The sequence below is a fragment of the Callithrix jacchus genome, chromosome 4 (assembly GCF_049354715.1).
Source record: "Callithrix jacchus isolate 240 chromosome 4, calJac240_pri, whole genome shotgun sequence".
Lineage (NCBI taxonomy): Eukaryota > Metazoa > Chordata > Mammalia > Primates > Cebidae > Callithrix > Callithrix jacchus.
In genome coordinates this window covers 176,411,911-176,434,248 of record NC_133505.1, presented here as the reverse complement: position 1 = coordinate 176,434,248, position 22,338 = coordinate 176,411,911, and the positions used below count along the sequence as shown (strand labels likewise).

Below are 22,338 nucleotides of genomic sequence, written 5' to 3'. Positions count from 1 at the left end.
AGGCCTGGGGACGTCTCACTCTACAAACATTTGTTCCCTGATTCAACTACCACCTGGAATGCCATCACTCACTGCTTCACCAAAAACTGAGAAGTTATTTCACTTTTTTTATTCATCTTTCTTAAACGTCCAAAGAGCTCATATGTATCTCAGTGTTTCATATTATAAGTGTCTTGGGTCCTTATTTAGAAGCTTGGTTAATACTTTTGTGACCAGAAACAGGCTGTGGGAACTTTTGTTTCTATTGTGACAGGAAAATAAATTTCAGGACTCCAAACTCACTAAGCCAAGTCAAGCTAAGTAAAAGCTTAACTAAAGAAAAGTTAAGCTGGGAACTGCCTCAGGAAATCTGCCTCTTGTTTTATTCCTAAATAAGATGGCTACAGAGATAAAAAAGCTACAGACCTCCCTCACAGTTTGTCCACAAGGAAATTCCTCCTGGGCCTCAAGACCTTTAAGAGTTCTGCTGCATTTCACTCCGGTAATGTAATTGCTAGCTTATCTTCACAGGTGTGGGGCAGAAAGTCATCGCTCTACTCACCTGAGACAAATGCATATATGATTGCTTCTTCGGCCCTATGTTTATGTAAAATGCAGCTTCACTGAGCCACACTATGGTGTAAGTGACTATTCCTCCCCCCACCTCACCAGTAAATTGTATTCACTGAAAGGCAATCAAAGACTCAAAATAATGCAATTCTTTGTCTCTTAGATGCAAAATAATACAATCCTTTGTCTCTTGTCCACCAATCTTCGAGTTTTCCTGCCTTTCCAGATGAAACCAATATACACTTTACACCTACTGATTGATGTCTTATGTCTCCCTAAAATGTGTAAAAGCAAGCTGTGTCCCAAATTCCCTGAGGCATATGCTGTCAGCAACTCCTGAGGCTGTCACAGCCTGTCCTTAACTATGGGAAAGTCAACTTTCTAAGTGGATTGAGACCTGTCTCAGATACTTTGGGTTTACACTATCAGTTGTGAACTCCAAGCATATCAACACCTGTTGATGGGGTTCAGTGAGGGCCTACTGTGTGTGTCTGAAAGTGGGGACTGAACTGCATCTGTGACAACTTCCTGCCCCACCCAAAGAGGAAAGTGAGCACGCACCTACTCAGCATGCGCAGGTAGTTCAGCCGCTGGCGAGACCGCAGAGTCCTTTCCACCCACTGCATGTGTCTCAGCTCTGAGGCGGCAGTGACCTGGTTGGACACGTGGTGGCACTGTTTGCTGATGCTTCGGAGCACAACCAGCACTTCCAGCACAATCCTGGGGCAGAACAGGGTGGGCACGGGTGTGCTGCAGAGCTCACAGAGCAGCTGTGAGCTGGGCCACCTGCAAACAGAGCGAGACCTGCAACAGGCATCGTGATCCTCAGCTGCACCTCACTCTCCTTCTGCACCTGCACTTGCAAGGCTGCGGCCTTCTGGGAGCCAGGGCTAGCCGCGTATTGCTCATTGGTCTGCAGGGGCAACCGTGACATGTGTCAGGTGCTGACTAAATATACTGAATTGTGGTGAACAGAATGTGGCATTCACAGCTTCATCAGATGTGCCGAGCTTGCACCGAGACTGTCAAAGCTTACCTCATCATTCCTCTTGGTGCAGTAACAGTGGGATTCTAAGACTACCAAGTTTTTAAAATCTAAAACATCGAGAATGGCTAAGTTTGCTACGCTAATCAGCTGAATCAATGTTTCAACAGTTGTCAGGATGTCCTGGAACTCACGTCTCAGTAGGAAGACTATCCAAGTCCTTTAAAACACAATGATTCTCAGGCATATGGTGATACAGTTCATCCATAATTTTTGTAATTAAAAAGCGGCAGGCATTTGTTTCAGAATTATCTTCTAATCTGAAAAAGAAAATAAAGATATGTGACAATAATTAAAATGCCCGTATTAGTGCCTATGCATAATAATGTTTAATGGTTCACTGAGCAGCAACCTTAATGTGAATCTTAGTTTCCCCGAATATAAAATGGAAAAGGCCACCAGGACAAGACAGTGGAGAAACAAATGACGCCAATGCCAAAAGCAAAACACGCTGATGCCGGAAGACGACGCATCAGCCGAGTATTACTCCTGCTGAGCAAGCACGTCCACTGCATGTACGACTCCAAAATGCACGTCTCCATCCCCACTTCTCTCTCGAGCTTCAGACCCGTCTAGTTTACCGTCTACTCAATATTCCTCGTGGGCACCATTGTTCACCCACAGAACCTGCCTATCGTTCCATGTTAATTCTCCACCAGGGCCCCATGCCAGCTGGGAAATCACTTCCAGCATTACTTCCAGCTCCTCACAGGCTGCACCAGCCACGAAGGCCCAGAAATTTCTCCTTCCCCCTTTATCTTCCAGCAGGCTCATTAAAGGAGAAATGCTGCTGAAATTAACAGTACCAGACAAGCTCGAGGTCAGCCAGGCCCCAGGACAACACGCACCTGACAGCTTCCTGAGTGAGTTCTTCGGGGAAAGGCAGCAGAGCCCAAACCCTGATGCTTTCCTCACAGCTCAGCACCTGTGAGGAAACGTTATATTGCTTTTGTAGATTTCATAATAACTTCCTAAAAAATCTATGTTTTTAGATTGTTAGGGATGTTACATCCCTCTCTAGAAAATACCTATCTATAAAATTGTGACAAATTCTAAACATTGTAAAAACTAGATGGTGGGTGTCAGTTCTTCAATACGTTCAGATGGCGGGGAGGCTGGGGAGACTACCAGGGGAGTGGTAGGGAGTAAATGTCTGGGGTGGCTGTGACCACGTCCACAGGTTCTTTTGACACCTCACATTGAGAGGAGGTCCCCACTAAATCTGCACCAGCTCCAGCAACTGGCCTGTAACCAACAGAACACAGCACATGTGAAGGTGCTGCATGGCATCCAAAGCCATGTCAGAGGTGCAGGTGCCTCTCCAGTTGAGGCCACGCTTAGGGTGCAGCAGCTGTCACCTTGGGAATGTCCCTGCAGGTACCCCATGAGGCCTCTGGCCAACTTCCAGCCTTCTCAGATGGGACCCCCACAGAGCCCTGAGGGAACCACAGCTGTCAACACCCAGGCAAGGCCACAAACAGATCCCTTGGCAGATGCTCCCCATTTCTAACCCACTAGAGTATGAGCAAATCAAATGGTGGCTGTTGACACCACTGAGCATGGGTGGTCTCAACAGCAGGAGTAACCAAAGCTCAGGATGCAAAGCTGCCTGAATACCAGTGAAATGCCAGGAAGGGGACAGGGAATGGTAAGGACCCAAAACAGCCACAGTGGGGCAGGGGAGAGGATGGCCTGGCGCCTCGGCAGCTCTGGTTGAAAGACAAAGACTGCCTTCCCGAAGCTCCTCTTCCTTCCGTCTTCCCTTCTCCCCACCTGTCTACCTCTACCTTCGTAAGGGCTTGTTCTTGGAAAGCATGGTATCCCCCTGGTAAAGGTGGTCCGCAGCGTGAACGGGGAATGGCATCCGACCAGCACAGCCCCACGCTCTGCCTCCAGGCCCACACCTCCAGGAGGCTGCTTTCCCGACTTCACTGCCGACAACCCACTTCTGACAGGACTTTCCTTAAGGCATTCTCAAGGAGGCCTCAGACTTCTCAAGGCGCCGTTTCTTTAAAGTGCCTTTGCAAATCTCTCCTGGACCCGTGTGTTGATTTTATAGCTTCCTTTCAGAAATAATCTCATTTACAAATGATCACCTGCGCAACTGTCATGATGCGTATATTCTGGGGAATACCTCTTTTTTCATTCCCTTGCACTGCCCTCGTGTCCTCCTGTATATAGAATAAAGCACCTCAGCTGACTTCCAAATTGGAACCTCCTGGCAGAAATGCTTAAAAAATTGTTGTTTCAGTAAGTTGACAAAAGCTAGTCTTGTGTAGCAGAAAAACTGACGTTACTCGCCACTGACAAATAAAAAGTGCTCCTAGCTCTGTGTCACTGGTGACAGCAGTGACAGCCTGCCAGGAGACTCAGCGAAAACACTTCCCAGTGCTCATCCGTGTAACACTGAAAACACTCAGTGCAGTCAGCACTGCACACTTGCGACTTCTAGACATGGAACTTGAGCCTCTGAGGACTGAGCAGCCAGGCCAGGCCACAGCAGGGACCACGCTGGTCAGAAAGCTGATTTGCCCAACTCAAAGTCTGAGTCAGCAGGCAAACTGCACCCTCCGAGCAGCTCTGCAGAAACAGGTGGTTTCAGAAACATGCACACCCCTCCCAGCACCCTGCATTCAGCATACCTGTTTTTTAAGCTGAGAAACCGGATGGCAACGAGAACTATAGCCTTCTGCAAGATTAATCAACAATTCTACTGCTGCTTTTTCCTAGTTTAGAGAAAATGGTGGTTACTATAATATTTGGTTAGGTTTTTAGCTTTCTTCTATTGAACTGCAGGCCACTTAGAAACCCAATTTCTCATTATCTTTCTTCAAATAATTCTATGCAGCTAGAAAAACAAACGCTTCATTAAAATAGGTTTGACATGGCAGAGAAATCACAGCCAACAAAATGATTTTAAATGATAGCAATTAACAATAGTAGATCACAAATGCCACACCCACCCTCTGTGCACAAGACTAGAAATGAGTAAGAAAAAAAAAAAAGACCCCAAAGAATTGGAAATTTAACTAGGAAATAGTCATCTGAACACTAAAAATCTATACAACTAAAAAAGATCACATAAATATAAACATTTAATTGCTAAGCATATACATATTTTTTGAAATCATAAAATTACATTATTTGCAGCTGATGTAACCACATAACTTAAAAATCCGTCAGCCAACTAAAACCCATGAGAAACAAAATCAGTGAATCGACAGTTGACAAAGTAAAAAATCTGGAACTACCTACAATTCTTAATAGCACAAAACAAACACCTGAAGTAGCTAGACGTTAACTGCAGAAGAAATGTGCTAGCCTTCCATTCACTCAATGTCTGAGAACCTGGAGTGCACCAGGCAGAGTGCTGGGCAGTACGAGGGAGGCACATGTGTGTGTCTGCATGGGTGACGTCCCCACAGGGCAGACACACACGCCATGTACATATGCCACTGAAGAGCACCTGGCTTCTGTTCCAAGATGTGAACCCACCCGAGGGCTTCCGAGGAGAGGGATGTAAAAGGATCATGCTGGCTGCGTGATGCTGCTGCCTGTTATGACAGGGTGAAGGGCTCGCAGAAGTTGGTGGGCAGACCAGTCAGTGCCAATGACATTCCAGGGATGAGCCAGGATGGCATGGCCAGGTGGTGGCACAGGAGGGACAGGGAGTAGCATATGTGGATCATATTTTTTTTTTCTCTTTTTTTTTGAGACTGAGTCTTGCTCTGTCATTCAGGCTATAGTGCAGTGGCACAATCTCGGCTCACTGCAACACCTACCTCCTGGGTTCAAGCGATTCTCCTGCTTCAGCCTCCCGAGTAGCTGGGACTATGGGCGCCCGCCACCACGTCTGGCTAATTTTTGTATTTTTATTAGAGACAGGGTTTCACCATGCTGGCCAGGCTGGTCTTGAACTCACCTGCCTCGGCCTCCCAAAGTGTTGGGACCACAGGTCTGAGTCACCCCACCTGGACTGTGGAACATATTTCTAAGACTTGTTCCGAGGTCCGAGTACGAAGAGAGAAGAGGACTCTGAGGCTTCCAGCCTGAGCAGCCACCTGGGAGGCGGGAGAGGCCACGTAGACAGGAGGCTCAGGACTTGAGGAATGAAGATGGGAGACACTATGTCCCTGAATAAGCTTCAACATTTTGAAAAATGTCAGTTGTCCCTAACTCAATCCATGAGGTGCTCACTCTTGTTTGTGTTTGTACAGGTTTACACAGAATAAATGGTGCTGAGACAACTTGCTGGCAATTAATTTTTTTTAAAGTAAAGCTCGATTCTGTACCTTACTCTCAAGATGAAATAAATTCCAGTTGGATCAAAAGATGTAAAAGGAAAATAAAGAAACAACAGAAGTACTAGAGACAATGTGTACATATATTTTCAATTTTGAAAAGTGAAGATTCTTTTCAGAATGACTCCAAATGTAGAAGCCAAAGAGAAAAAACATCAAAACCCATGGACAAACAACAAAGCAAGGTGTACAGAAATAAGGCTCGGGAGCCAGCGGGAGATATAAAGCCGAAGAAAATGGAGAAAACACACCAGCAGCAGTTCATGACTGAATTATAAACGTCTAGTAAACACAAAGAAACAGAAATGAAAATAAAAACAAAGTCTTGGCTGGATATGGTGGCTTGTGTCTACGGTCCCAGCTGCTCAGGTGGCAGAGGTAAGAGGATGGCTTGAGCCCACGAGGTTGAGGCTGTCATGAGCCATGACTGTACCACGGCACTCAAGCCTAGGTGTCAGAGTAAGACCCTGTCTCATTGAAAAAAAAAAAAAGTATTGATATCTTCTGTCTTCAAACTTTACTTTTTAAGAGTATTTACATAAGTGCCCAAATGAACAAAGATGCTCATTTCAGCAGCATAATTAGGAATTTTCCACAACAGGGAATATCACAACTTATCCAACAGCGAAGGATTGCGTAGGTAAATAACAACATAATGATAAAACGAAATATCAAACAGTTGACAAAAAGAGTAAGGCAGAACAAAGATGCCAAAAACACACTGTTAATGAGAAATGGTAGCTATAAAACATAATGTATCTTCCTATGAACTCACAGAAAAAATGTGGGAGCAACCACCAGCTAATTATTAACAGTAGTTATTTCTGGGAGATGGAATTCCTGAGGGCTGTTACTTTTCACATTAATTTTTCTGTTTCTATTAATTTTTGTTTGAACTTTTAAACAATTTTTAAAATAACTATCATATGTATTATCTGAAAAGATTAAAATATCCATAACAAATGTTCTAACTTATTTATTTTGAAATAGATTAATTTATTAATGATGCAAAAATATCCTGCCCCATCGATTTAGCAAAAATCTGTAAAAATTTCCTAATATTTGGTTAATCCTGTTTTATAATTTGTTCTGTTTTTAATACTTAGCTACTGTTACATACAAAAGCGAATGTGTTTTTAAGAAATGAGTTAATTTTTGCTGAGATTAATACTGATTGATATGTGGCAGAGAATATAAACATACATGTAATCCAATCACTTTTTTTCTGATGGAGGATACTGTAACTCAGATATATTAAAAGATGATTAATAGTTAACTACATTTCAAAAATAAACTGTATTTTTTCATAGCTGAATGACAGTTAATCTAATTAATGATTTGCTTCCCAATTACCTTAAAAACTGATAGCAGACCTTCATCAACAAATCTGAGTAACAGTACAACAGAAAATGCAAGCAATTGATTAGTTGTTTCTTTTGAAAATTCTTGTAAATTGATCTCTCCGTGGCTTAAATGATCTCTTAAGCGGGGACCCTCCTGATGGTTCAGGAAATCCCAGAGAAATTCCTTTCAGAAAATAAACAGAGAAAATGTTGTATTAGTATCTGCAGCAGAGAGCTGTGCCTGGTACTGCTGAACAGAAGGGAAGAGCACATCCATCAAGCCCTCTGAAGCCCTGGGTGGGACCTTGCTGGGGAGAGCTGTTCTGCACCCACAGGACAGACCAGGGAGTCGGAGAGGCGGTGGGGAAGGCAGAGTTGCCTGGCTGGTGCTAGAGTCTTATCAAACTGCAGTGTTGCTTGTTTTCACCCTCCTCCAAGGAAGGGAACTGAGTGCGAACATCTGCAGATGAGCTTTCCCAAGGCAATAAAAGAAAGCATGGCTCTCGCTTGTGTGAGCACAGCCCCTGCACTTTCTTATCTGCTCTTTTGCCTTCGAAGCCTGTTGCTTCTTATGACACAAGCCCAAGGCATCTCCCACAGGTTATAGGGAAAAGAGGTCAGAAAATTGCTGCCCTAGGCAAATTGCCAATGGTCAGAAGAGTCACAGAGACTCAAGGTGGAAAGAACATTAAACTAGTTCAATCGTCTTATCTTTTGATGGTAAAAATGGATGCCCACAGAGCACAGAGTCTAAAGTCACAGAACAGGAGCATGGTTCTAGGTCACCTGACTCTCAGTCTGAAGGAATAAATGTCAAATACCTACTGTAGTTCAAATGAGTCACTGAAATATCCTCATAAAATATAAAAAAGTTGATAGATGGCTTTAAACAATTAGTGATTCTCTTTTCATCCAATACTCAATCTTATTATTCCCTATTGGTTTTTGGTTTTTGTTTTGAGGTGGAGTCTGGCTCTATTACCCCAGGCTGGAGTGCAGTGGTGCGATCTGGGCTCACTGCAACTTCTGCCTCCTGGGTTCAAGCAATTCTCCTGCCTCAGCCTCCTATGTAGCTGGTACTACAGGCACAGGCCACCATGCCCAGCTAATTTTTTTGTATTTTTAGTAGAGATGTGGTTTCACTATATTGGCCAGGCTCTAGTCTCAAACTCCTGACCTCAGGTGATCTGCCCACCTTGGCCTCCCAAATTGCTGGGATTACAGGCCTGAGTCACTGCGCCCAGCCTGTTGCATCTAACAAGGCACAAATACATGTCCGTTCTACAGCATAAACACATGCAAAAAACAAATTCAAATTTTGCTTAGGGATAGGGCAGCTGAATCATCAGGACTTTATAAAAGACATTTAAATAATGGCATAAAGCAGAGTACCCCAACTGGAGTGACAGCTTGGGAAACATGAGCTGATTGGTGGTTGAAGCTGAGACAGCACAGGAATGGTTCAGAAGTATTTTTCTTGAGCAAACCACAAGCCAAAATTAATTTCATTTTAGAGAAGTGCTGATGACATCCATAAATAAAAGAATATTACCCTAGAAAATACCTAATACTTACCATAGCAGGCTCTCCAAGGAAAAGAGGAAGCTGATTGATTCTACCATCATTCAAGTGTTTTGCCAATATCTAAAACATCAAAAATAAATACATTGATTAATTGGTCCCCATACATAAACATAGAGAACTTTCAGAGTTGATGAACAGCACTTTTAGCTTAACTTGTTATCTAAGGTCCAAGCAAGTTAAATGGCATGAGGATAGCCTTTAAAATACAGCAAACAAGTGTTCAGGAAATATTTTCTTAACCAATAGAATGTCTTTAAGAATATATTATTAATTGAATACACACGCGTGTTTGTATATGTGACTATGTATGTGTGTGGTGTGTGTATATATGCATGTGCACAGGTGGATTTATGTGTGTGTGTGTTTATATGCAACTGTGCCTGTGTGTGTATATGTGTAGTATATGTGTCTGCATATGTGGTGTGGGGTGTGTATGCCTGTTTGTATATGTGACTGTGTATGTGTGTGGTGTGTGTATATATGTATGTGCACAGGTGGATTTATACATGTGTGTTTATATGCAACTGTGCCTCTGTGTGTGTGTGTATGTGTGTAGTATATGTGTCTGCATATGTGGTGTGGGGTGTGTATGCCTGTTTGTATATGTGGCATGGAGGTATGTGTTCGTGTGTGTGTCTGTGTGTGCATACACGTGTCTTGTTTTCATATACATCAGTCACTTCCTAAGTCACTTCTCAACTCACCATGGACTTTGCCCAACCACCCCAACCAATCCCACAGACCTGACTCTCTGCAGACTGGAGTACACTATCCAGTCAAATCCTCAAGTTACCAAAGGTCTTATTAAAATATCAGTAGATTATTCACCTAATGGAAGAAGCTCTGCAAGTAAGCAGGCACATTTTTAACTAACCCACCACAGAGTCACATAGGAATCTAATAGTTGTCTTAAAGGCAAAACTGAATATCCAGACCCCTACAGGTGGCCCTTCCCTTGGATTCCTATAGGCTGTCACACTTTAGGTGCACATGAATGCTACCCAGGATTACACACACAAAAGCCTCTATACTTTATGGGTGATAAAAGGCATTTTCAACTGTGATTTTTACTCTTCACACCCCCAACATGCAGATTAAATGAATCAGTATATACTATACACTCAGTAGTTAGGGAGTATTTCTCATACAAAAAAGATGTTACCCCTAAATCTCAAATGCAAGCCCCTAAATAATTATAGCTGATCATGTTCGATGATGTAGTATTTTCCAACTTTTTGAACTCTGTATAGCTTTAGGAGCTAGATTAGTAATATGGGGCCTCAAAATAACCTGAAATATCAATTATAAGCTTTTATTTGGTTTATATTACTATGGACATTTTTCTGTAAGCATATGATTTATGGCTGATCTTTAATTTTGTTTTAATTTGTATTTTAAAAGAAGACAATGTTCTGCTTGTTTCACGTTACCTTGAAACAAGTTTAATTACTTACTTCATCAAAGGTGGTATAAAGAGCTGTTGACTTAAGAAAAGGAAAGAAATGAAAATAAACAATTAAAGCAAAATACAAGTACGGTAACACTTATTCAAAATAAGAAAAAATTCTAGTACATGGCCAAATATCCCAAAGTTTCTTGTTAAACATTCATCTAGAAACACTATGAGAGGAATATCACTGACAAAATAAACACATTACAAAAGCTGCAAAAACACAGCACAGCTGGCCATGAAGCCACATTAGGACACTGCCCTCAATGGAGCTTTAGCCTAGTCCTTTCTAAAATGTTCAATCCCAGACCCTCACAAATCGCTGCTCATACGACACAGGATTTCTCCTGACGACTGGTATTTGTGCACGAGTGAGCATAGCTTCCTGTTTTTGCCAACGAATAGCCTTGTCTGTTTTTATTTATTTCATTCATGCTGCTTCTCGGCAATACCAGCACAGCCTGCAGACACAGGCTGCCCTGAGTTCTGATCCCAACTTCAACGTTTTCTAGACAGGAAGCCCTGGCAACTGATCTGACTCCGCAGACTCAAGTTTTCCCTGCGAAACAGGAAGTGAATAATGCCCATCTCAAACGATTTCTGGGGGACTTGGTAAGATTTTACAGACAGCATGATGAAATCAGGGTTTTGTGTAAGCTAGCTCTCTAGAAATGTTGTTTTATTTATTAATATTTAATAACCTACTTTAAATTTTATATTTTTCACTACACAGATGACTCTAAAATCTGTGTCTTTAGCTCTCAGATCTATATTGCCAGCCCTAAAATTCCTTCTGAGTTCCGTTCTAAACATCCAGTTGTCTGCTACTCCACTTTCTCCAAAAAGCGGAATTTTCATTTACCTCCGTCAACTACATGCAGTGGCTTCTACTTCGTTTTACAAAACTAGTGTTAATGCCTTCTCACTCTCCCATGATCAGTAAGCTTCTGAAGTCAGAAAATCTCACTCATATTCATATCTTCCACTGGTCCTGAAGACACCTCATGCCACAAGAGTATTCAGTAAATAATAAAAGTCTTTGATAAGTTTTATGAAATATCTTCATATAGGTACTGCTATGGGAAGAGATGGCCAGGGGCAGACCTGTGTTACTTCCAGTTAAATGATTACAAGCTTGCTTTGCTTTTTATACACTGAGATGTCTGCCATGGATCATATCCAAACTATGGTGTTGTAGAATAAAAGCAGAGATCAAGCAGTAACAGGAAGCCCGTGGTAAAGCCCATCTGAGAGGGAACACTGCGGTGTGGTTGCAGAGCAGAAAAGAAAACCTGCTTAGGTCCCAGGACTCTTCCCACCATGGAGTTTGTGTGCGGATCTCGTAAAGGGAGCTTATGCAAAAGACTCTGGGAAGGAAATGCAACCTCTGCTCGTAAGACTCGGAAGGGTCTTCATAGATAGGAGCTGGTAAGGGCGGAAGGCCTTACAGGGCAGAGACACTGGAACGCCACAGGCTCTGCCTATGTTCTCAGAATATGGAGCAATTCTGATTCCTCTGTGTCCACAACGCTCGGGAGATAAAAGCCCCTTGATGCACTGTGTGTGGTCAGACCTTACGGCACCCTGTCCGCTGTACCTCTCTTGCCAAAACACCTGGATAGACAATGGGTGGTGAAATCTCAGTGTCCTTAGCATTTCTTAGGAGAACCATGTTTGCTATTGAATGCTGCAGACAGATGCTCTTCCTCGGGCTATCTTCCTTCTCAACCCACCCCCCCTCACAGCCTGCAATACACCTAATAAAAGCACTTGGAGACCAGAGCTCAATGCCAATTCAGATCACCCCGAGAGAGTGCGTTGGACCCCTGGACCCATGCTGTCAAATTCTATTCTTGTGTCTTTGTCTGTATTTATTTTCTCACTCCCTCATCACTGCCGGGACATGGGCACCGACGTTGAGGGTTGGGCTGGTTCCCAACATACTGCCTTACAAACTGATCCTGTTTATTCTGGATAAAGCCTGGGCTAAAACTTAACATATTCTTTGATAGATCATATCCTCTGTGGAAACAGTCATTTTATTTATTTATGAAGTCAAATGATAAGTAAATATCCAAATACACAAGTTTATTTGTACCACATGGCCCTACAGTGATGGAGTGTGCCACCATGCAGCCCATCCCCATACAGGCCTCAGGAAGCAAGGACCCAACTCTTTCCTAAGCTTCTCTCCACACCATGCCGCCTACACGGAAGGCACTGGGCATGGGCACCAGGTGACAGCAATGTGAAGGCCTGCCTTGGAGAACCTGCAGAGACCTCTGCAGAAACACACGGGAGTAAGGCAAAGCAGGATGGTCTCCAAGATGAAACAGAAACACAGAGAAAAGCAGCCTCCACCTTTGAGTAGATGAGCCTCTGGGAGGTCACTCTTATGGCCATAGCCCCTGACCTGGACTGGTAAGTCTGGGGGTGAGGGACAAAGTAAGAGGAAAGACAGGCAAGTTCTGGAGTGGACAAGAAGCCTAAATTACATTGGAGAACACAAACAGGGAACACAAGCAAAGACGAGGGCAGGGTTAGAACCCGAGGCCGTGCCGCCACGTGAGGAGCGTGAACTCCATCTGACAGGTAGCAGGACGTCATAAAAGAGCTTAGACAAAGGAAAAACCATAAACAACGTAAGAATACCAGTTTAGAAAATAATCAGTGGAGCCACACATGGTGGCTCACACCTGTAATCCCAAAACTTTGGAAGGCCAAGGCAGGAGGATGGCTTATGCCCAGGAGTTCAATACCAGCCTGGTCAACATGGCAAGACTCCATCTCTACAAAAAAAAAACAAAACACTTAAAAATTATCTGGGTGTAGTAGCGCATGCCTGTGGTCCCGCTACTTGGGGGGCTAAGGTGGGAGGATCGCTTGAGCCCAGAGGTTGAGACTGCATTAAGCTATGATCGCACCACTGCATTCTAGCCTGGGCAACAGAGCGAGACCCTGTCTCAAAAAAAAACTTAAAAAAAGAAAATAGGAATCAGCAGGACATAAGAATGATATTGAGAAGGTGGAAGAATCACGAGATAAGCTCGGGTGCGCCGAGGAGTCAGGCGGGGCTTCTCAGCTTGGACAGGAAGAGACGAGGTCGGCTGGGTGGAACTCAGAGCCATGCCGGCCACTGAGTGGACGTGGGAAACATGAGGTGCTGCTGGAGTCTGCAGCTGGGGAGGCTGAGATGACAGAGGAAGGGTCAGAGGTCAAATCTGTGGGAAACAATGCCTTTCTGAAATAACACAAATGTGAGGGGCTGAGGAAAAATCACATGAAGATACTCAGTTAACATGAGCAGACCTAACTGCACAGATCAGACGAAGGTGAGTGAGAAGCAACGCTGAGGAGCCTGGCTCCTGGGCCATAAGCTGCCCTCACAGCACTGCTTTCACTGGGTCCACAACTTCTCATGTGTTGGGTTTCATTTTCATTGGGTTCAAAGTATTTTCTAATTGCTATTCCCTCAGGGATGAAAATATAAGGCACAGAACTGTATGAAATCTCCCAGGGAGAGAAAACAAGAGGATGGGGTTGAGAGCAGAGCATTGAGGAATGCTTACAAAGAGGGGCAAAAGCAAAAGCCAACCTAGAGAAGGAGATGAAAATCCGAGTTGTAGAGAGGCTGCACCTCCCCACCCTTCACAACAGAGTGTCCAGTGGGGAGCTGGGCACTCGCCCACCCAGGAACACTTCCATGCCTCCCTGGCAGCATGTGTGCTGGCCAAGAAGATGGCCTGTGCTACCTCTAGGAAGTGTCCTTAGAGAGCGGCATGCTCCAATCTTTGCTTTTCCTGCTAGCTGGAAAGCATATGTGATGGCTGACACAGCCAGCTGGAGCCATGAGGAAGAAGTCTCCATGAGAAAGGCCTGGCCCTCATGAGTGGAAGATGACACAGAGGGGTCTGAGTGCTGATGACAGGGGTGCTGCCATCTCGGCGAGGGCTACTCACATTTAGAAAAAGCAGAAACGCACTTCTATCCTATTTCAGTCACTGCAGCCATACTATTTCCAAATCTCTATCACGAGCAGCCAGATCTGACCATAACTACCAAAAAGGAGCAGAAATGAGAAATTCTAGGAGCCAGAGGAGGTAGGCTGGAAGCTCAGAGACACTTGCCTGAGACAGGGCAACCAGGGCTGATGTGGGACCTGTGAGACAACTGTGTGCACGCATGGAGGGGCCCGAGAAATGTAGACAAAGGCTTCCATGACCCGCAGCAGGGCTGGCGCTAACCAAATCATCTCTAAACCCACATCTCCCACTTGTAACATGGAGAAACTCATGCTCAGAAGGTTTTGATTACTTTCCCAAGGTCAGAATCAACCACGGTCGGCCTTGGCCTCCTGGCTGGACCGACCATCTCCTGCGCTCACAGTGACACACCATTCACAGGGACGGAGAGGGAGTCAGCACCCACTACTTTCATGACATCAATATGTTTAAAAGACTGCTTTGAATATTACAGAAATATGTTTTAAAAACATAAACAACATAAATACAAATCCTATAAAAATGATAGTAAAGCCTTCCCTAGTTCTTGGCTTAAAAATTCATTTTAATGTTAAATAGAATAAAAATTTTAAAAACTTTTAATTGGTCACAGAAAACTGTTAACACAGCAGCAACAATCACAATCAATAATAAAAACAAGTTTACCTCAGCAGTCAGGAGTCTTGCTGGACATCTGTTAAGTGTGGCAAAAACATTCCTAAGTCCAGTCTCTAGTTGTGCCAGCAACAATATGGCACAGTCAGCAAACCTATGAAATTGAAGGGAAAATGGGTAAAACTCCATGTTTCAAAAATAAATATTAGGCTATTAGTACAGTGGCTCATGCCTGTAATCTCAGCATTTTAGGGAATTCAAGGCAGGAGGATTGCTTGAGGCCAGGAGTTCAACACCAGCCAGGGACACCCCGTCTCTACAAAAAATTTAGAAATGAGCAAGGTGTGGTGGCACATGCCTGTAGTCCTAGCTACCTAGGAGGCTGAGGCAGCAGGAATGCTTAAACCCAGGAGTTAAAGGCTGGGGTGAGCTATGACTGTGCTACTACACTCCAGCTTGAGTGACAGAGTAAAACTGTCTCTAAGTAAAAAAGCAAAAAACAAAAATAATATTGACACCAACATCACAGTAACTGCTGCAGGCTAGATATCAAAGGCAAAGAGAAGTGATAATACTTGCTAATAGAAGTAACAAAAAGAAGCAACTGGGCACAGTGGCTCATGCCTGTAGTCCTAGAACTTGGGGAGGCTGAGGCAGGTAGACCACATGAGGCTAAGAGTTTGAGACCAGCCTGGCCAATATGACGAAACTCCATCTCTACTAAAAATACAAAAATCAGCAGGGCGTGGTGGTGCATGCTTGTAGTTCCAGCTACTTGGGAGGCTGAGGCACAAGAATCGCTTAAACCTAGGAGGCGGAGGATGCAATGAACTGAGGTCACACCATTGTACTCCAGCCTGGGTGACAGAGTGAGACTTTGTGTCAAAAACAAAAACAAAACAAAACAAAAAAAACCTCACACACACAGAAAACCAGTTTCATCTACTAATGATTTTAAAAACATTTCCAGTGTTTTCATGTTTGATAAACCATTTTTAGTAGCTTCTATAGAATAAAACATCATCAAAGAACTTTCTAACTCATTTCATTGCTTCTAAAAAATACTGAGGCTGGGTGCAGAGGCTCTCTCCTGTAATCCCAGCACTTTGGGAGGCTGAGGCAGGAGGATCACTTGAGTCCAGGAGTTCAAGATTAGCCTGGGCAATGGAATAAGACCTCACCTCTAGAAAAAGTACAAAATTAGCCAGGCATGGTAATACACACTTACAGTCCTAGCTACTCAGGAGGCTGAGGTGGAAGGACAGCATGAGCCCGGGAGCTCAAGCTTACAGTGAGCCGAGATGGTTCCATTGCACTTCAGCCTGGGGGACAGAGGGAGATCTAGTCTTAAAAAGAAATAACAAAAATGCAAATACCAGGATTTCAGTGGATTCTCAAAGCATAAAAATGAATGAATAGGGTAATATCTTTTAAAGATCTAAAGAGAAGCTCACTAGACCTTCTGGTGGCTTCCATACATGTGTTTGCTCCTGAGGACCGAAAAAGAATGTAAGGAAAAAGCTGGCTTGTCTTTGTTTCATGATTCTGGACATGTTTCACTCATTCTAAGAATTCCAGAAAATAATAAAAAGTGGATCCCGAAAAATAATTCTATCAACTGCCAAAAGGCTGACACACAATGTTTAAGATATAATCACAGGCTGTCCTTTAAGTGACTCTATGAATGTGTTTTATTTTCAGATCTGCTCAAGTCAGCCCAGCTTCTCTTCACTTCTACTCCCACAGGAAAAAGCATCAAAAGTGAAGGGCGTCAAGAAAGACTGATCTCCAACCACTGAAAACCACTGTGCCACGTACCCTTCAGTTACCTTTGTGACCTGAACTTGATCAGTGCAACTTCCCAATATGGTAACATGATTTTTAATATAAAAGCAGATTTTGTCATCACTTCTTCTAATACTGAAAGCACCTCATAAGTAACATCTGCAAAATAACAAACAGTTTTAAACACAATCATACGAATCAAATGAAGAACGATGGGAACATCCTGAGGGAGTGATGCCAATGAGTCAATCACTTTAGGCGGTTGAACTGTAGCCACTGCTGCAGGGGACTCATCAAAGAGTAGGGTCACCCTGACCAAGAGCCCGAGGTGCAGACGACCCTCGGAAAGGAGGGCATGTGCATCTCTTCAGTGATTCAGGCAACAGCTCAGGGTGGACCAAGCAAGTACAATGACCAAGAGAAGTAAAATATATTTTCAGAAGCTATAAAAGACCCTTGATACTACAAGTACTTCTGATATAACGATCATGAGTACAAAGATACCAGAGGTGGAAGGAGAAGAGAATATACATCCTACCACAGCCTGAGGCCACTATTGTGCACAGCACTTCTGAGGAAGAAAGAGCTGACTCACACAGCCGCAACTCTGTGACCCCCACAACAACCCCGGGGCAGGGTGGGAGGAGACAGGGCTTTGGGTAGCAAAATGTAGGAGGTTCTTCAAGCAACTCTGAAAGCCATCTGACCACTGAAGAATAACTACTGCACCTCACCTCAAGAGTACACACCTCAATGCTGTTTACTGACTTTACAAATATCTATGCAAAACTACATTAAGGAAAAAATGTGAAATGTAGTACTTACCAGGAAAAATAACCAAATCCTCTAGGTTTTTAAGAGTTACGAAAGAGCGATGTGTCAATGTAAGTTTAGTGTTTTGAAGGTAACTCTTCAGTAACTGACCCAATCCTACTGTCAAGAGTATCATCATTGAACAGTATCTAGGGGAAATACCATAGATCTGTTATAAAAATATACCCAGTCATACCTATAAAAAGCTTCACTGTGAAAAACACAAATTTAAAATTAACAAAGAAAAGCACCATTACATTTCACGGAACTGGCCGAGCATGTGGCTCATGCCTGTAATCCCAGCACTTTGGGAGGCTGAGGCGGGCAGATCACTTGAGCTCAGGAGTCTGAGATCAGTCTGGGCAATAAGGTGAAACCCTATCTCCGCAAAAAATACAAAAAAGTTAGGTGGGAATAGCGGCATGTGCCTGTACTTCCAGCTACTCAGGGGGCTGAGGCGGGTGGATTGCTTAAGCCCGGGAGGAAGAGGTTGAAATGAGCTGAGAATACAGCACCACACTCCAGCCTGGGTGACAGAGCAAAATTCTATCTCAAAAAAAAATGCACACAATTCTATAGCTGTAGGAATTAAGTTGTGCAATGGTTGTGAGGCACAATAACACCAGAGAAACCCTGATGAAACCTCAGGGTCTTCCACCCACCTGAGACGTGAATGGCATAACATCCTTCTGCTGCCACCTCTGAATTGCCTTTGGGATGTAAGTCACTGAAACCATAACCCTGTCCTCATTCTAGTGACTACATCAGTAATATTCAATTTTATCTTCAAAATCCTATCTCAAAACTCACTCATCTTTCACATTTATATTTCCTTCTTGTGAAATTCAAAACTTAAAAGATTCTTTGGTAGATCCAAAAAAGGAAGAAAATGTCTTCACTTGCAACTTACTTTGGAGGAATCTCTTCAGGTGATGCAAACCCATGCCATAAGACGTTACGCAGGTTGAGGCCACACGGAGAGCCGATGAAGACTTTTAGCACATTCATCTAATCCAGTTAGGACAGTAAATCATTGCACAGTTAACTATTATTGCATAAAACAATATAATATGAAGATAATGTTGGTGTTCTTCTTTTTAACTGACAGAGCCAACAGTTTTGGCTAGTAAGTAGTAGTAATAATAATAAAACCAACATTTATTGACTGCTTAATATGTGCCAGACACATTTTATATGTGTTCATCAACTCATCCTAAGAACAACCTATGAAGAAGGTACTACCATTATCCCCAGCATGCAGGTGAAAAAAATACAAGCATGGAAAGGTGAAATCAAAGTCTCAAAGGTGACAAAATCAATATGGCGGATGAGATCTGACACAGGCTATCCTGCGTTAATAAAGTGCTTCAAATGTGCCTCATATCTAAATAAAATGCAAGAAGACAATGATATAAGCAGAAAGTTACTGTCGTATTAAGCAGCATGCAGCTGTGTGGTTCAACAGAGACAGTAGGACAAATGACAGAGCAGCATGGCTCCAGGCTTGAGCCTCCACCTCCCAGCTGTCTGACTTGAAGCCCATCACTGACCCACTCCACCATCTATCTACAGAGTGCAGAAAACACCAAACCAGGGGTCCTACTTAATGGATGGCAATCATGCCATTCCCAGAGAACTACTTTGGGTTTGAGGCACCATAAATAGAAGAACCTCAGAAAAAATGGAAGATGTTCAAAGACTAAAAGAACTTAAAGCCATGACATAGGAGGAAGAACGGCTGAGCCTCCAGAAGACTCGAGAAAGAAGTGAATACTGTCTTCATGCATGTGAAGATGCTGCTGAGAAGGGAACATGGATGCATTCCGAACTTCCCTCAGCAGGGAGACCCAAAACCAGCAGGTGGAAATGATCAAGAGCAGGTTCTACTCCAAAGTGGGAACATTTAACAAGCAGTTCTTCTATGCAACTTCAGGAGATCTTTTTGCTGTACCATTAATTTGTGAAATACTCATGGTTCACACCAACTGGTCAATCAGATGTATAAATGCTAGTGACCATGTAAAAGTATCTGGTGGCTGAAGTGGCCACAAGTGGGCAGAAGGCCAATCACATATAGGCAAGCACTGAAGAACAAATCAAAGAAACAAAATGTGTTTAAGAATTCAGTGTGTAACAAGAGATTTGTACTTTTTAAATTTACTCCATGCTTTCCACAAAAGAAAACAATCTTGAAGCTGACAAGAAGTAAAGATCCACAGTAAAGAATGCAAAAGCTCCACTGAAGACAGATTTCTTTACTCCAAAAATTATCTAGTGGCTCCCTGACTTGGCAAGCACAGCTTCCACACAAGGCTCTCCTGAGTTTCTTTACCTTGACCCTGCCTCACTTAGTTGCCTAAAGGTTATTCATTAGTCTTAAGTCTCTTGGTCATGTGCCCTTTAGGAGATTTGAATATAGTATGTAACTGTATTATTTTTTAATATCTGATTTTTTCCACTCTTAAGTTTAAATGGTTGCAAAAAGAATAATTTCATGTTAAAAATTTCAAATAAAACTTCATTATCACTCATTTAAAGAGTTAAAGTTGTATTTTGGATTTTGTATTATAGTTATTAATATGTAATTGATTGAGGCAACATGCTACACATTGGCCCTGCGGCACCCCAGAGTTATTCACACTCAGGATAGGAAAGTTTTCTACATGCTGGAGGAGGGGTGATTTTGAAAGGGAAGGTGGGAAGGAGAATATGCTTGAATCAGTGATACATTTTTTTCCTAAAGCATCATCAGTTTGGGAAGAAAAAAAGCACAGCATATGTGAATTGCTGTTTTGCACTTACTTCATTATATGGTTTGGCTGTATCCCCACCCAAGTCTCAATTTGAAATGTATCTTTCAAAATTCTCCCATGTTGTGGGAGGGACCCAGGGGAAGTAGTGGGATCATGGGGCTGGTCTTTCCTGTGCTATTCGCAGAATAGTGACTAAGTCTCATGAGATCTGATGGGTTTATCTGGGGTTTCCACTTTTGCTTCTTCCTCTTTTGCTTCTTGCTGCCACCATGTAAGAAGTGGCTTTCTCCATCTGCCATGATTCTGAGGCCTCCCAAGTCATGTGGAACTGTAAGGCCAATTAAACCTCTTTCTCTTCCCAGACTCAGGTATGTCTTTATCAGCAGCATGAAAACAGACTAATATACTCCACAAGTTTAGATGAACAAGCTTACCACAGACTGCCCAAAGATTTGAGCAAGCTCTTCAGATGCAAGTAGATCTCTTAAAAGAAAGGGGCATTCCTTCCCAAGCAGTAAAAATACCTAAAATCCAAACAAAAATTGTGTAACAATTGGATTATGAGCCAACAAACATTAAAAACATTATCCATGAAGCAACTGTTTGTACAAATGAGGGGAGAAAAATACTTAGACACTAATTGATTTCATAATCATTCAAAAGGCAATTAAAAATTTGTACCAAATGATTTTATCTTAGAGGAAAATAAGAAATCTGAGGGCAACTGTAAAATAGTTTAATGTTCATTCAGACAATTTAATGGGCCAATAATGAAAGAGATCTCACTTACATCACCCAAGGCTCGTTCTAGACATGACGTCAGTTTCATTAAGCTAAGAGAAATAGCAGGAGATTGTAGACTTTTCAAGGCATCAAATATTTCAGGAAATAACTGTTTAGAATAAAACACATATTAGGATGTGCAATCTAAAACTATTTCTCAAGGTAACAATATTATTTTTTGAAATTCAAACCTCTAAAGATTTCAACTGTCATATTTTAGTTATTTTCAGGGGATAAGTAATCATTTTCTGTATAATTATATTGCCTAAGAATCCATAAAAATATTTAATAGCTAAAGGATTCCTTGAAAGTTATTTAAATGTTTATTGAAAGCAACAAATCTGGTATAATTTAAGTGGAAAACTCAAGCATTTTGACCTCATCTTTTTCTCCTTTTGATTTGGCTGAGTCCTCAAACAGATACACACAAGGCTGCTCATCCTGTCACTTAAAAATGCTAGTACAAGGGGAATGCAATGATTCCTTCACTCCAAATTCAAAGCAGAATTAGACGTGTTATAGTTACTGCTTTACTATGGTCATTTAGTGTGCCAAAAACTGACCACAAAAACAGGCCAAAACAAAATTTTGGGTTGGGCCCCAAATTACCCATCCTCCCTTCAATTCCTCACAACAAACCAAGTATCCCAGCTCTGTTCTCCAGGCCCCACTGTCGTAGATGTCTTAGAACACCTCCATACCTCTCCACAGGGCCTCTTATTCTCAAGTGGTCAAGTTTTCTTCTGTCCCTGGATGAGCACCAAGTGCCAAGTGTTAGCTCTCCAACCCCTAATCCTGTGATAATGAATTCCTGTGTTCCAAGGGATGTCTCTCAGCTCAGGCTTTGGAGACCCTGCATAATAGCCAGGGTTCTCTTGCAACCCTCAACAGTTCTTTACAGTTGGGGGGCCTGGGGATGAAGGAGGCCCCTTTAAAATTGGCAAATAGTAAGTCCTCTAAATAGTATTTGCACAGTTTTTTATTTCTAAAGGTTGTTCAAAAGCCACACCTGTGGTAAACTTGTCCACTGGAACCATGGTGCATATTGAATTTCAAACTGCCCCTTGGTCAGAGATAAGAAATGTGAATGGACAGCTTCACACACAGGGCCCAGCAGCCTCACACTTCCCCAGTAATCCAGACCCTGGTCTTAAAGGATAAGAAAGCAAATTTTAGCACCATAGCTTCATATCATGTCATATAAAACATCTACATCATCAAAGAAGAAAATGCTTTAATTATGAAACTTCCACAAAATTAACAATCAGTTTACCATTGAACACATAATAAACTTTTTATGTTGTTGGAAATAAATC

The 22,338-nt window shown here is 42.7% G+C and overlaps 1 protein-coding gene across 17 annotated transcripts in view; it reads right to left on the bottom strand.

Annotated features, from left to right (window-relative positions):
• ERMARD (ER membrane associated RNA degradation) overlaps positions 1 to 22,338 on the bottom strand; it is a 30,270-nt gene that overhangs the window by 3,647 nt on the left and 4,285 nt on the right. For 6 of the 17 annotated variants that reach the window (XM_078370492.1, XM_002747193.7, XM_017971560.4 and 3 more), the window contains 14 exons: positions 22,032 to 22,171; positions 21,030 to 21,131; positions 20,674 to 20,763; positions 18,397 to 18,494; positions 17,499 to 17,635; positions 16,718 to 16,832; positions 14,940 to 15,042; positions 10,277 to 10,306; positions 8,814 to 8,882; positions 7,249 to 7,422; positions 4,237 to 4,320; positions 2,443 to 2,519; positions 1,729 to 1,854; positions 1,111 to 1,335 (listed from right to left, as the gene is read on the bottom strand). In XM_078370492.1, the coding sequence (XP_078226618.1) occupies positions 1,111 to 1,335; positions 1,729 to 1,854; positions 2,443 to 2,519; positions 4,237 to 4,320; positions 7,249 to 7,422; positions 8,814 to 8,882; positions 10,277 to 10,306; positions 14,940 to 15,042; positions 16,718 to 16,832; positions 17,499 to 17,635; positions 18,397 to 18,494; positions 20,674 to 20,763; positions 21,030 to 21,068 (1,367 nt within the window). In that variant the 5' untranslated portion in view covers positions 21,069 to 21,131; positions 22,032 to 22,171. Of the gene's footprint in view, positions 1 to 1,110; positions 1,336 to 1,728; positions 1,855 to 2,442; positions 2,520 to 4,236; positions 4,321 to 7,248; positions 7,423 to 8,813; positions 8,883 to 10,276; positions 10,307 to 14,939; positions 15,043 to 16,717; positions 16,833 to 17,498; positions 17,636 to 18,396; positions 18,532 to 20,673; positions 20,764 to 21,029; positions 21,132 to 22,031; positions 22,172 to 22,338 lie in introns of those variants that run through there. The other 11 variants (XM_008995402.5, XM_078370489.1, XM_054254645.2 and 8 more) reach the window with 7 other exon arrangements.